Genomic DNA, 13,756 nt, shown 5'->3' with positions numbered 1-13,756 from the left:
AATCATTCCAGTTACAACCTTTCCATTGTCTCTTAATTAAGATAGATATACTTTACACTGCACCTAAAAATACACAGAAGTGACTGGCCCTAAAAACTTCAATGGAGGTGAACACTTACCATCCACACTCAGATCCTTCTCATTGAGCTTGGATGTGGATTAAGAGTTTCTATGCGTAAAAAGAAGACATCTATTCATATACGTCATGACCCTGTCTGCTTTATTTTCTTTCATGCCAAGAACTTTGGCTGAAATGTAAATGTGAAATGTGTTAGCCAAAAACACGCGTATCCTCACTGAACGGTAACGCGCCCAATAGTGTTATTTTACCCAGATGTCCAGCTAGTATTGCTGTGGGACATAACGAGCAGTACTTGGACAATAAGGTGCCCAGAAGAAGCAATTTATAGTGGGCTAGCAATGCGAGGCTGATTTTAAAGGCATACTTTTGGGGAAAGTCAAGAAAAAGTCTACAAAATCAAGTTTGATCTCGCAACAAAATATGGTTATCTCGGCTTACATACATGGCAATTCCCCCGCACAAATTACAAAGATTACACAAAGAAATAGAGCAGTGTAAAGACCGCCGAGAGGGGGAGAGGGTGAGGGACGCGCTGCCTGCAAGCTGATTGGCCCCTGGACAGGCGCTGTTGATTCAGGCGTCCACCGGGCAAGAAGATAAGATAAAGGCCATATAAAGTAGCAGGGATGCGCATCCATCCCTCACTGTCAGCTGCACATACAGCGTCTGCTGCCTCCAGCTCGAAGAGAGGATTAACAAGGACGACCGGATGTCTCCGTATCCAAGCATCACCTGTCAGGTAAGTGCAGATAAACCCATCCATTTTCAAATATCTGTTGTTTGGTCTTTAAGATTGAAGCGCAGTTAAATGTTAACACTTTAACTATTTAGTCATTGTTCTGGGAATTCCGAATCTGTGAATATCTTTTCAACTTCACCGAACTAACAATTTGGAGGGAAAAAAGAAATAAAAAATCTGTACTGGTTATAAGGGAAATCACTTCATACACATGCAAGAGGCTCACCTTTTGCATTTAATCAAAACTTGATGAAACAACAATTTAAGACATTATGTCGTTACTGTAAACACAACAAGATCTTTTATTCAACTTCCATCATTGTTCTATTGCAGAGGATGTCTCCCGGCGTGCCGTGCGCAACACCCGACCTGTGCGCATCCAGAGACGCGCTGGCGCTCTGCAAGTTTCCTCCAGCTGTTCGCAGCCGCGTGATGGAGGCCGCGGACAGCGGCGAGAACGCGCCGCGGAAGCCCCTGGCCGTCCCCGGAAGAGAGGCCTCCTCGGGGATAAAACCAAGACCCAGAGGCAGAGGTGAGCCGTCCGGGAAGCGGGGCCGGCGCAGGATGAAGGCCAACGACCGGGAGCGCACGCGCATGCACAGCCTGAACTCCGCCTTGGACGCGCTCCGGAGGATCCTGCCGGCTCTGCCGGAAGACGCGAAGCTGACCAAGATCGAGACCCTGCGCTTCGCCCACAACTACATCTGGGCTCTGAGCGAGACTCTGTCCATGGCCGATCCGCACGGGCACGCGCCGAAGTACCTGGTGCCGGTGGGCTCCGACCCGGGCAGCCCGACCAGTGTTTCCTCTGCGGAGTGGGACTCCGCGTCGCTGGCCGGGTCAGGCTGCGAGACCTCAGGCGGCTGCGACCCCAGAAACTGTTACACGTTCGCTCATCAAATGAAGTGCAAGAACCTATCGCGAGACCCACCCGGTGGTCGGCCAGTTACTTTTTATTTCAAGTCAATTTGTGGGGAAGAGGACCCGAAGAACACTTGGTGCTTTTGACTTTTGATAATCTAGACACATTTAATTTTATGAGGACCTTTGCAAGTTAAAAAGATGCGTTTTCTACCTTCAGTGTGAGCGTGTAGTTCTTAAAAGCACTTCAACAATTCAGAATGACAAGTATTTTTCTTATTACAAATGTGAGTTTTCTTACACTCAGAGCAGGAAGCACAATCATTTAGGACAAGACAATTGGTTCAAGTTAAACTTATTTATTTTGGTAATGATATTGAAATGTATTTTTGCTTCATAAAAGTAGCACTATTTATTTAATAAAAACGGTACAAAACACATCTCTTGGGGTGAAAAGATGTGGCTTTTCTTTGTTTCCATGATTCAAACGAACATACTGATACATGTACAAAAGACAAACATGAATTAAACATAGTGGCTGTCATGTTATTTTTTTTCTTTAAATGCCATCATTTCATGGGTATCAATCAACTTTCCTTTCATAGAAGACAAAGTCAATGTGCAAATCAACATATTCCAAAGATGTCGTTCTTCACTGTCCTGCCTACCAGTGACTGTACTGAAGCGTAATGCGAAAGAAGACCTTTTTTTTTAAAGAATCTTAGGAGGAGCAAGAGCTAAATGTTGGAATGTCTTAGATTATGTCCCGGCGTCCTATAGTGGCGTGCAGTCCGTGGCGGCGGCTCAGCGAGAAGCTCTACTTGGGGAAGACAGTGACCACGTCGTAGCCCTCTGGGGGAGTCATTCGCTCGCGAGCGTGCTTCTCGCAATAAATTTGCTCCTCCACAAAGAAATGTCCCTTCTGTTTGAGGTTGACGTCGCAGTCTGTGCAGGTGTAGCACTCCGGGTGGCGGAACTTGTCCCTCAGCTTCACCACCAGCCCCCTGAAGGAAACACAACACATACACACAGCATGTTAACTTTGTTCATCCACACTGGTTGGTGAGCTGGATTTAGATCATTCCTTCAGGCATGTGCAGTGCAAAAAGGTCCAAAGCTTTAGTGCATTACATTCCAAAAGAAAAAGGGGGTTATTTTATGTTTTTATTACAGATGGGAAATGTCAGGAAACAAGGGAGACAGATGCAACAAACGTCCCAGCCCTTCTGATTCTAATGTATTATGAACTATGTAAGAATATTATCTTACATATCTATTCTCTGGATGTGGAATAAGTCATACCCAGAGCTTTAATGGGACACATTTTATATATATTTCGTACGGATATTGTCATGCAAAGGTGATGAAAAAGTAATAAGGTTAATTTAAAGTTTAAAATTGGCACAGAAAGATAGGATCCTGCTGTAGAGTACTTCACAATTTCAACTAAAAAATAAATAAATAAACAAAATGAAAAAGGGTTACTCGGTGCATATAATTAAGTCAGAACTCTGCAAGTAGAAAGAAAAACCTTGTTATGCTGAAAATCATCGGTCACAACTAATTACGGAAAAAGACTACGAAGATCCAAAACAGTAAAGTCCCCTTAACAATGTTAAAGGAATAGATAGAATACGTTTTTTGGGAAATATACCGATTTGACTTCTTACCCGTCATAACTACATTTATCCACCAGATGGAGACAAACTCCAGACAGATGAAAACCATTGGGGCTCTTTGTTCTGCATCACTGCATTTTGATGGTGTTGCTGAATACGAGCAGATACTTGTTGTGTAAACATCTCCGGTGCTGCGAAATCCACTCGTGCCGAGGGAACATTAAATACTTACACAATCCCGGATCCACATTTGTCACAGGAGGGCAACTTGTCCGTGTTCCCCACCGATGAGCCCATCTTCGAGGCGGGTGCTTTCACACTCCTGAACCCTGACGGTTTATCCGGGTCACCTACAAAACAGAGACGACAACTTTACATGGCTGTAAAACTTTTTTTACAGCCTGAAATAATCTGTACGCCAATTCAAAAACGACATGCAATTATTGAAACCTAGAAGATATACGATGTAAAAGAGACGTTCTTGGCTTCCATTCGAGGGAGCTGCGAGTAATAAGCCGGCTCCGTACCCGTCTCAAGGATCTCCTGAAGCACTTTGAATGAAGCCGACTGGCGCGGAGGCTCATCGGACTCCTGGTTCTCCTGAAGCATCTTGTAAACCTCAGAATTGGCTACGACGGGCGGCAGCTTGCCCGCTTGCGATGGATCTGATGGAGCTCTACAGGGCAGAAATGTCCACAGTGTTAGGAAAACAAACGGCAAACTAAATGTTGATATACAAAGAGCATCATTAGACTTGAGCTCTTTTGTGCATCTTACTTATTTTCCCCCCAAAATACAAATAATTTTACTCCTGTTGCCTACTCAGAGATGAGACCCAAGACTGTCCCATATTCTCTAGAATTGTGTTTGCTTGATACAGTTTTGTGATATAGTTTATATTGTTGCCGTACTTTCATAGTCCTAAAAAGGTGGCATGAAGCGATAAAATGTCCCAATAGCTCTGTGTGTGTGTGTGTTTGTGTGTGTGTCCCACAACTTGCGACTCAATTTCTGCTGAGCAAACTGATCAGAAACACTGAGAACACACTTAGTAGCAGTTAGCAGCCAATCAAGCAGGGACCTCAGTGTGCAATCAATGAAGTAATCTATTCTTGGATGTATTGTAGTTCTTTTTTAAGATCAAACATTATAACTCAATATTTTCAATTAGTGCTTTTGTGAAGGAAAAAAAAATAAAAAAATCTCACACACACACACACACACACACACACACACACACACACAGCTCAAACTGTGGTTTCCTGCTATATTCATGCTCTAAATATCAAAACAGAGATTCAAAAGGTATGTGCAGTTAAAAAAAAAAAAAGAGAAAAAGATTCAAACGTAGTAATAAAGTTGTGCAACGGTAGATGAATCTGTTGGGTTAATCTTTGACCTGCTCTCTGGTGTGAAAGCTGATGGTATGTGAGTGAGTAGAGAGGGAATCAGATCCGAGGAAGAACCGTGTGAGACAATACAGACAAGACATGTGGAGGATTTGGTCACTGATCACCAGCTCCAACTTCTCTGGAAACACAGCCCACAGCGCAATCCAATCTCCAAACTGACGTTTTTGGTAAAGCACTCATTTGTTTTGGGGTCTGTCTCGACATAATCCGCCCCAGACCCTCTTAGGATCCAGTCTGGGCCGGGATCACTTGGTGTCGTCTTACTTGTTGTTGGGCTCGTTAGCGGCGGCGATGGTTTTGACTTCGTCCACGACTGAGTTGAAGTCCTTGATGTTCTCTGAGGAGTAGAGGCCGGAGGGACTGTTGTACTGGTTGGTCACGACTTTGGGGCCGAACCCAGCGAAGGGGAGAGCGCTCCTGTTGTGGGTGGAGCCTATGTGTCTCACTTCCTGTGGGGAACCAGTGGAACGTTAAAGTTTTTTTTTTATAAAAGCAGCCAATCAAAAAGGTGCAGAGGGCAGAGTTTTGTCAAACGACTCTGAAACATGCAACACTCCGTTGTGCAACTTTGAGGCAACGGTAGCTACAACTTTTGGCGCCTTCAGGTGAAAAATGGAATTTATTTAAAAAATGAAGTAAGAGCTTGCGCACTTACAAACAAGCAGCTGACAGTATGACAGTTAGGAAGCTGACTCAATATCTGAAAACAGCCAACTGTCGCTGTCCTCGACGAATTAAATAATGATGCAACAAAAATATTGTTCAGCTGAAAACGTCAAAAGAGTCTCTTCAACTGCTGTTCAACTGCTGCGTTGTTGGACTCGAAGCCGCACATAATTTCGCAGGATAACGTCCAACCGTGGATTCAGACTTAATTATAGCCAGCGGTCTAGACCGGCTCGGCACTGGCACGCCATGAAAGTGGGCACTTGAATACCACCAAATCCAGCTCATGCAGCGCAGTGGGAGCACGGAAATGCCTCCCAGTATAGCTCATGCTTCAAGCAGCTGACAATTACAATTGTAGAAATACCCCAAAGGCTACGTTAGCAAATAAACAGACTAAGAAGGTAACAAAACAATCACTGAGCATGAGGCCTAAGAAGTACAAACCAAAAGGTTTAAAGTAATAAAACAGTGAACACACAAAGTGACAGAATCCAGACAAGCTGTCAAAACACATGTCATTGTGCACGTGTAAAAAATAACAACAATTTGTGACCTGTGAAACACACAGAGAGCCTGAGATGCCGTTTCCTACATGAATTCACACTTTGGCCGCAACTTTCCAGTCAGCGGGCAGGAACCGATGCTTGCGTCAGAACTTGGCTGATAAACTACCGTCTCCTAGGAAACCTCCTGTTGAAAAGTAAACAATGACTTCATCGTTGGCAGTGTGCGGAGAAGAAAAAAAGAAAAAACCCACAAGGCTTTGAGGGTGCGGTGGGAGAGGAACATACAGGCTTCCAGACGCTGTATGACTGGACTACCTGCAAGGAGTCCCTCTGGGATGTTGAGACCGCAGACACACACACACACACACACACCCGCACACACACACCCGCACACACACACCCGCACACACACCTTTGGTTCCGATGAAAGATTCATCTTGTACGGATGTGTCTTCCCTTCCTCAGTTGAAAGCGGTGACCACATTTTAGTTTCTGACCTGCGAAACAAGAAGCCTTAATGAATCTTAATGAAACATGCTAAAAATAAAATAGTCACAAAATAATCCCACACAAATTGGCTAATTATATAATTGGCTATTATTTGTTTTAAATGTACCCCACCCTACATTCAGTACATTCCCTTTTAATTGGAACAAACCTATTTGCTTCAGCCTGCCTGTTGAGGTCTTTTTAATATCCCTACAACTTTTAAATCATTTACCTCCAGATAATCAGACACAACACAGAACTCCAACACATTTTACTCAAACTAAAGATGTCAGTCGAACCAAAAGAGATGTGTCCTTTAAAATGAATAAACGCCACATCACTCCCCAAACACCTGGATTGCAGCGGAGCCGCCTCCTGTTACTCAGCGCTCTTCGGGCTGCGAGGGCAGACAGGCGAGCGTCGCTACATCATACCTGTCGACAGAGAGCACCATCTCCTCTATGCACCCCTTGATCTTGTTCTGCGCCGCCAAGTGAGTCATGTTCTCTGTCGGTTCTCCGTCGATAGCCAAGATCATGTCTCCGATACACAGGTTGGCCTGAGCCGCTTTGCTCCCGGGGGTGACCTGCGACACAGGAGACAAGACGGATGAGGAACAGGGACTTTCTATTGGAAGTTGGAGGTTAAGTCAAACCTTAATACATTAAATAGTTAGACTTTAATATATGGAGAACAAACTCAAAAATTGTATCTGCAGTCAAATCCAACCTTATATTTTAAAAGCTAATATCTACGGCTGTGTTGCTTATATTGGGCCTGAACACAAGTCATTATTTACAGTAGACTAAGGCAGAGCGACTTGCAGAGAGGTGATGCCCACAGCTACCTGAGGGCAGAAAACAAGAAGATAAGGGCTTGAAGCAGAGAGAGAGAGAGAGAGAGAGAGAGAGAGAGAGAGAGAGAGAGAGAGAGAGAGAGAGAGAGAGACAGAGTCCAGGAATTCCTAATCACTTTTTGGTGGGCGGATCAATATTTACAGCAGCAGCCGCCTCCACTCAAGACAAAGGTGCACAGCGGAGGGTTATATTCTAATTCATTACCGTCGCACTGTAAATCGTGTAATACAATGCTAAAATACAATAATACAATACAATGAGCTGCCTGGTAGTCAATGTTTAGAGGTTCAGAGACACTGGAGGATTTCAAAAATATAAACTAAATACAAAGTTTCATGCTTTTAATTTGAAGTTAGGCCCGACATTTATTAATTACGACAGCCCAGGTATAAAACAAAGTCTCCAGACATGATGAAATACTGGGGTATTTAGACTACTTTTGATGAACCCGGGTACGCTAAGGTTTACAGTTGAACGCAATGAAACTTTCAAACTATCCAAAAATAAAAAAAAAGCGTAACGTTGACCGTTAAAATAACAAGAACTTAATTGGGGAAATGTTAAGTTAGCTGTATAAAGTCATAAAGTACACAAATTCAAAAACACGGAGCAGTGGTCAAAGGCTGCAACACACCGACCGTGTAACAACAGTCACGTTAAATGACGGTGACATGAGGCTCGTTCGCCTTTTGTTCTCTCGAGCTGCCGTTCACGAGCCGCCTGAGAGCTCGAGGAAGTCGGGAGGAACTAACGGGAGGTGCCGTTCCTCCAGGACGAAGCCAGGTGTGTTTCCGCTGTTACAACGTAGCGGCTAACTAACAGGACCACTCACCCGGGAAATAGTCAGCGGCTGCTCGAAGTCCTTTCCCCCGACCAGCCTGAAGCCCCATGGCCCAGGGCCCTGCACTACCACCCGCAGAGGCATAACGGGACAGTTGGTCTTTAACGGAGTCGACTGTTGGAAGATGTGTCTCGGGCCACCAATTCACTTCCTACCGCTTATGACATGTGCAGCGAGCGGTAGCCAGAAGTTTGCGCCGGGCGACGCGGCGTCAGCGCAGTGGGAGGAGCCTCGGGGTACGCGCAGAAGAAGAGAGGTTGAAGTTTCCACGCTGATAAGTGAGAGCACGAAGATCGCATCTTGAGAACATGTATCACTCTGCCATATGCGTCGGGGAGGCTGACCAACAAAACGGGGAGGGGGGGGCAGGTGATTGTGGCCTCCACAACTTAACAATGGGATGCAACCGGAACCAACACTTGTGTCTATAGTTTTGATTAAAGGACTACAACCAACCATGGATTGAATTTACTAATGTGTTTCCAAAGCCCAATAAAGATCATTCCTCTGTGCCAAAAAACTCTTGAAAACACACTAATATGTCGCACTGTTCCTGCAATACGATACACATGGGCACTCTTTTTTTTCCTGTCAATTCAACATAAACAGTCGTTTTGGTATAAATAGTTACCGCTGCACTAAATGTGTATTCATTTGCAGGACCGCATACAAAAATAGAGCTCAATAAATCCACAATGGAGCCCAGTCCTGTTTGAGTAGAGTTCCCTTAATCATTTTCTTTGGGAGGTTTTAAAAAAAAATGGGACCTAAATCTAAAGCTACTGCAAGGAACTTCCACTTTCTGTTGATTTTGGACAAAAGCGGTTGTGTTTCCAAGCGCCAGAATCCTTTAGACACTGCTGGAGGGAACTGAGCCCCCGCCAGAGCACCAGCCACAGGCCGAAGGCCGCAGCAAGGACTCGTCTTGGTTACTTATGTAAGTGATATAGATACGTGTTATATTTTCAGATTTACCCTTGAATGAACCCTATGTATCTCAAACACATCCAAAAAATAATCACTCACAACTTTGTGTTTGTTGTGTCCTGATGAAGAAATAACAGGAGACCTCCACTTTACCCATTGTTTTGCTAAAAAACCATCCATGTATGACAAATAACTGTGAGAAATAATAATTGTAGTGAAAACTAAAACGCAATCATGATGGAAGTTCTTCACTTCTTCTAATTGAGTGCCTCTCGTGACCATTTGGAGAGGACAATTGAGGGTACTTTAAAAGCGCAGCAGAGTGATCCCTCTTCGCGTTTCCCTCCTCTCGGACGCCTTGTATTTGTTCAAGGGATGTCGGCCCTGCCGTTACGTCACCGTGTTATATGCGAGCTTACCATTTATGGTAGAGCTAAATCCCAGGATGTGGAATGTGCCGCTCCCAAAACTTGAATTCCTGCCAGAGGATCTCTGCTGAAAGTGGAGAGAAACAGCTACGGGTAGACTGGCCGAATGAAACACGTCCTCTCTTGTGGCTTCTCCATGCATCCTCAGCAGGCCCTCGGGCTCTAAAGTGAAGCCCTTACAGTGTTTAAGAGAAGTCAAGTGAAGAAATACATCTGCTCCTGACTGCTAAAGGCTGTACAAACCCATCTGCCAACATCATCACCTCAATGGGATTTGACCCAGCAGTTTATGTAAACCTACGCAATCCACACTTATTACACGCTTGTTGCAATAATCTCAATCATTATCCAAGGTGTAGACTGAATTATGTTCTACATCAAATAAAAAGTAGCATAATTTCCACAGTTCAGCAGCCCATCTCCTGATTACACAGCCACAGAGAATGAGCCTATAAACCTTTACTACTGCTGCAAGACCTCCATTCACCTTTATATGCCCAATGAGTTTATTTATGTCAAACAAATTGCATTCAGAAGTCAAAACAGGTAACACGCCAAGTGGTTTAAACGGTTTATTAAATATTGCATAATACCGAAGTCACAGCAGTGTATAGTATCTTTATTTTAATATTATCAATGTAACAGCACTGCAAATTGAAGCAAACAAAGCAAACCTGTTGCAGGTTGTGTGTCTCATTATACTAGTCCATTCTGATGATTATTAATCATTTAAGTTAAAGCATTGTGCCACACTTTTAGGTACTTGCACCGTAACTGACAAGTTCTTAGTAAATGTCCTCCCATTACAGAGACTAGGACTAATGGGAAAACAATGGTTACATTAAATATGCCATGGGTACATTTCAATGACGCCCTCCAAAAAAAATTAAAACAAAATGAAAATGAGGCACAATTTTGCATCCAACATAAGGCATTATGATCGTCACAAATGGCAGCGTAATGTTCATATGCGTCAAACTTCCTGTGCTCAGTAACGCTCCACTCTGTGCTTTGCCAAAACAATCCTTCAGGTAAATAAACCGCTGCGAGTGACGAAGAGCTCACTTTGACGCTCCCACCGCTCGCAGTCTATTTTTCTATTTACATATTTACAATCCTTCTTGTGTCATGCCGCTCAGTGGTCCATGTGTTCATTCAAGATGAAAATACAGACGTGTGGTTTTCCTTCCTCTTCTTTTTTCATATTGTGTGTGCATTGTGCCACATTCATATATTCATACATTCATACATCCTGTGATGTTTTTCTGGAGCACAATATCACAGAAACAATATAGATTAGAGTTGTGCGTGTGTGTGTGTGTGTGTGACTAAATAGTGCTTGTTTGTTTGTCCACGGTGTGGTGTGTCTGAGATGGAGCCAAACTTTTGTTCTGTCAGCAAAGAAAAGCCCAACAGGTCAAAAGACTCCCAACCAATCAGTACATTTCACGCGGAGCTGGAGTTACACAGGAACAACAACAAAATGTTTAGTCAGCAATGGAGGGGAAAACATAGCTTTTTGTGGTGTAACAAAATACCTGAATGTTATATCAGTGCTACACAGGCAAACCCATAATGCGGCGTGTTATCTTGAGAAAACATTCCTTTGCAGATGTTGGCAATATTGTTAAGAGAAATAAAACTCCTGATTTCGTCCAGACGAGCAAAAGCCAGAGAGGATGAACCACCGATTGCTGCTGTCCTTTTTGTGAAATGAATGCACTTTGTCAGTTATTAAACGTCACATATTCCTTGTGTGGCAGCCACATACAGCTTCAAAACCAAGTCTAAAATGTTCATCATCACTGCAAAACTGTAGCGAACGCATGGAAAAAGACAAAGATATAGAAAACATACACTTCTAGATGCAAAGGAGAGCTACTGTGCGCATTCTGTTTGTGGACGTCGTGCGCTCATGGAGATTTCTACTAACAGGCTGATGCTCGGGCACCATTCGGTAAGAAATATGTGGATTGGGCGAAGGATCCGGCTTCCCGGAGGATCAGATAGCCACACTCGTCCACCTGGTGTAAACAAAATGGAATTAAAATACTCCCCGAGCAATTACCCTAAAAACCGCCCGTCAGAGCAGGTTGCGACAAGCCCCGAGGAACTATTTGCAAGTACTATTTGACAAGCTCTCGGCGGATTGACAAACAATAGCTATCGTCTTTTTGATCTGTGAGGATACGGGTTCTACTCTTGCCATGTGGCGTCTGTTACAGGATCATACCAGCGCTGGAAACGTGGGCTGCTCTGTGCTCGATGGGGGGCGGGGGATGACTTGGATTGCTTCTACAGCAAAGTTTCAAAGCGATCTGTCCGTGAGGGAGCGCTCGAAGCAGACTGTCGTCACTTCTGATGCTGTAAGATAAAGGTGGCGGATATCGAGGCTGTGTTTCATGCTCTGGTTTGATCTGTTGACCTCTGTGCATGCTGCGCTAATTAATGCTCCTTATTTAAATCATTCCATTCGCTGTGTAATCCAAGTTGTACTCCTTACATATGAAAATATGGAGCCATATTTTGGAAGGCCTCTTAAAAGTTTTCTGTACACATTTACACGACAAAAAAAACCAAAAAAAAAACAATCTTGTCAATATATGGGGCGTGGTTAAAATCTCAATACACTCTTGAAAAATATTATTTTCTAAGACACCTGGTTGGCTTCACTTCAAACATGAAGTATCCATTTTTTTGTTGTTGTGATTATCTACTATCATCTCGTAAGATGGGATCTCCCCTCAAGGCCAAACAGAAAGTTAAGTGCTACCGCCAGCTACCTTCCAGGTGTCATCCGACACGGTTTACTTCCATTTTGATGGAAGAGGTATCAAAGGTCAAATAAATAGAGTTTGGAAATATAGGATATGCATAAACACTTTTCTCAGACATTCAACGCAGTCCACGGGGTCCTGTATGTTTGCTGGCTGTTGAGAAGCGAACAGCACGTGACTTCTTAATAACTGTTGTAACAACAACTGTGAGATACAAAAGGCAATACTGAACCGGTAGCTAAAAAGTTCGGCTTTACACTGAGTTGCAAATGTTGTGACATTCTTCAAATGTGGAAAGTGTGAAGATTCATGAAATGTGAAGTAAAACGTGTCTGTCAGAGACCACTTTGTCAAGGGGGCTTCCTACAGGAGCTAAACGGAGGAACGAACCACCACATTCGATTAAATGGCTGCTAACACTGAAGGTTTTCTCTTTTGGAAGCAGAGGCAGGCGTTGCTTCATACTTAGCAAATCATGATGAACACCTCTGGTCCTGAAAGGTAGCTCACAGCAAACAGCTTCAACCACACAATCTCATAAAAACCACATTCTGAATCCTCCCAAGTCCAGTTCAGGTAATAAGATCCACTCTTCAATCCATACACTGCTCTGCTGCCGGCCTCCAGATTTAGATGCTACGTAAACACTGACGTACTGTGGATTACATAGACAAGATCTGTACAATAAAAGCTACTTTGCGGGAGGTTTTTTTTTTTTTTCCGCAGAGAAATTCCACACGTGGAGACAGACGATTTCTGTCAAGAAGAGTGTCAAGGTGTTCACCACGGCGAGGCTCGGGCAGCAAGCCGTCTCCTTCTCTGCCTTCTCCGTGCAGTTTGACATACCTCAGGCCGATCCCAACACTTTCCCAGACAAAATGGATCCGCCTGGCTAAATGACTACGCTAACCAACAGCCATGCGCGATAGTAGTGACTTCCCAAGCTTGACAGGCGACCATGTGTTAGAGCCAGATTAGACACTTTTACAGTTTCGCTTCCTTCACGTAATTCCCAGGGAAAGTCCCGAACTGTTTTGTCCTCTTCGAGGTTCCTGTGAAGAAACGAAAGAGCAAGGATTAGATGAAAAAAAGAGCAAGGATCAGGTAAAAAATTATTCTTTCTCAGAATAAAGGCTCAAACGATCTCGACGTGAATACAAAAAGAACATATTTAGGCTTCATTGAGAAATTAAGCACAAATCCTGTGTATATTGCACTCAATCCTCTACTGTCATTCTTTAGAAACCCAATATGGAAGGATATGAAAAGGACTCTACTTCTGCCCCGAGCGTGCATGTTGCACACGTACAGTCCTTTGCTGTCATTCTGCAGGATTAATGTGACACAGCGAGTGTGACCGCATCCCTGAGGAATGAACCCCGAGGCCCCGCGGGCACATACCGACAAACCAGCCGTCATCGCACTTCTCCATGACGCTGACGAGATCCCCCTCCTGCAGCTCCAGCTCGTCTTCGTTCTGCGGCACGTAACTGTACAGAGCCTGGAAACTGGGGGAAAACCTGGACTGGTCAGCTTGCAACGCTCAGAA

The 13,756-nt window shown here is 44.0% G+C and overlaps 2 protein-coding genes across 5 annotated transcripts in view; both read right to left on the bottom strand.

The window, feature by feature from the left end:
* Positions 1 to 2,049: 2,049 nt before the first annotated feature.
* On the bottom strand, positions 2,050 to 8,297 carry pdlim1 (PDZ and LIM domain 1 (elfin)). The gene is made up of 7 exons (XM_068567864.1): positions 8,067 to 8,297; positions 6,812 to 6,963; positions 6,301 to 6,385; positions 4,978 to 5,162; positions 3,829 to 3,977; positions 3,534 to 3,651; positions 2,050 to 2,686 (listed from the first exon to the last, which is right to left on the bottom strand). The coding sequence occupies exons 1-7, from the start codon at positions 8,157 to 8,159 to the stop codon at positions 2,500 to 2,502; spliced, it is 969 nt and encodes a 322-aa protein (XP_068423965.1). The 5' UTR covers positions 8,160 to 8,297; the 3' UTR covers positions 2,050 to 2,499.
* A 1,680-nt stretch (positions 8,298 to 9,977) lies between these two features.
* Positions 9,978 to 13,756, bottom strand: part of LOC137780160 (sorbin and SH3 domain-containing protein 1) — a 39,139-nt gene continuing 35,360 nt past the window's right edge. For 3 of the 4 annotated variants that reach the window (XM_068568539.1, XM_068568540.1, XM_068568541.1), the window contains 2 exons: positions 13,609 to 13,715; positions 9,979 to 13,259 (listed from right to left, as the gene is read on the bottom strand). In XM_068568539.1, the coding sequence (XP_068424640.1) occupies positions 13,192 to 13,259; positions 13,609 to 13,715 (175 nt within the window). In that variant the 3' untranslated portion in view covers positions 9,979 to 13,191. Of the gene's footprint in view, positions 13,260 to 13,608; positions 13,716 to 13,756 lie in introns of all 4 variants that reach the window. The other variant, XM_068568542.1, reaches the window with a different exon arrangement.

Source organism: Clinocottus analis, unplaced genomic scaffold (assembly GCF_023055335.1).
Source record: "Clinocottus analis isolate CAN_PGR_092001 unplaced genomic scaffold, fCliAna1.0.p SCAF_8, whole genome shotgun sequence".
NCBI lineage: Eukaryota > Metazoa > Chordata > Actinopteri > Perciformes > Cottidae > Clinocottus > Clinocottus analis.
Note: the sequence above shows the minus strand (reverse complement) of the source record. Positions and strands in the feature narration are given on the sequence as shown.

Excerpts from the sequence above, each read along its gene's own strand:
- pdlim1 (XM_068567864.1), bottom strand. The coding sequence starts at position 8,159 with ATGCCTCTGCGGGTGGTAGTGCAGGGCCCTGGGCCATGGGGCTTCAGG. Across the intron at positions 6,964-8,066 it reads AGCCGCTGACTATTTCCCGG|GTCACCCCCGGGAGCAAAGC; the intron begins GTGAGTGGTCCT and ends CCTGTGTCGCAG. Across the intron at positions 3,978-4,977 it reads GCTAACGAGCCCAACAACAA|AGCTCCATCAGATCCATCGC; the intron begins GTAAGACGACAC and ends TCTGCCCTGTAG.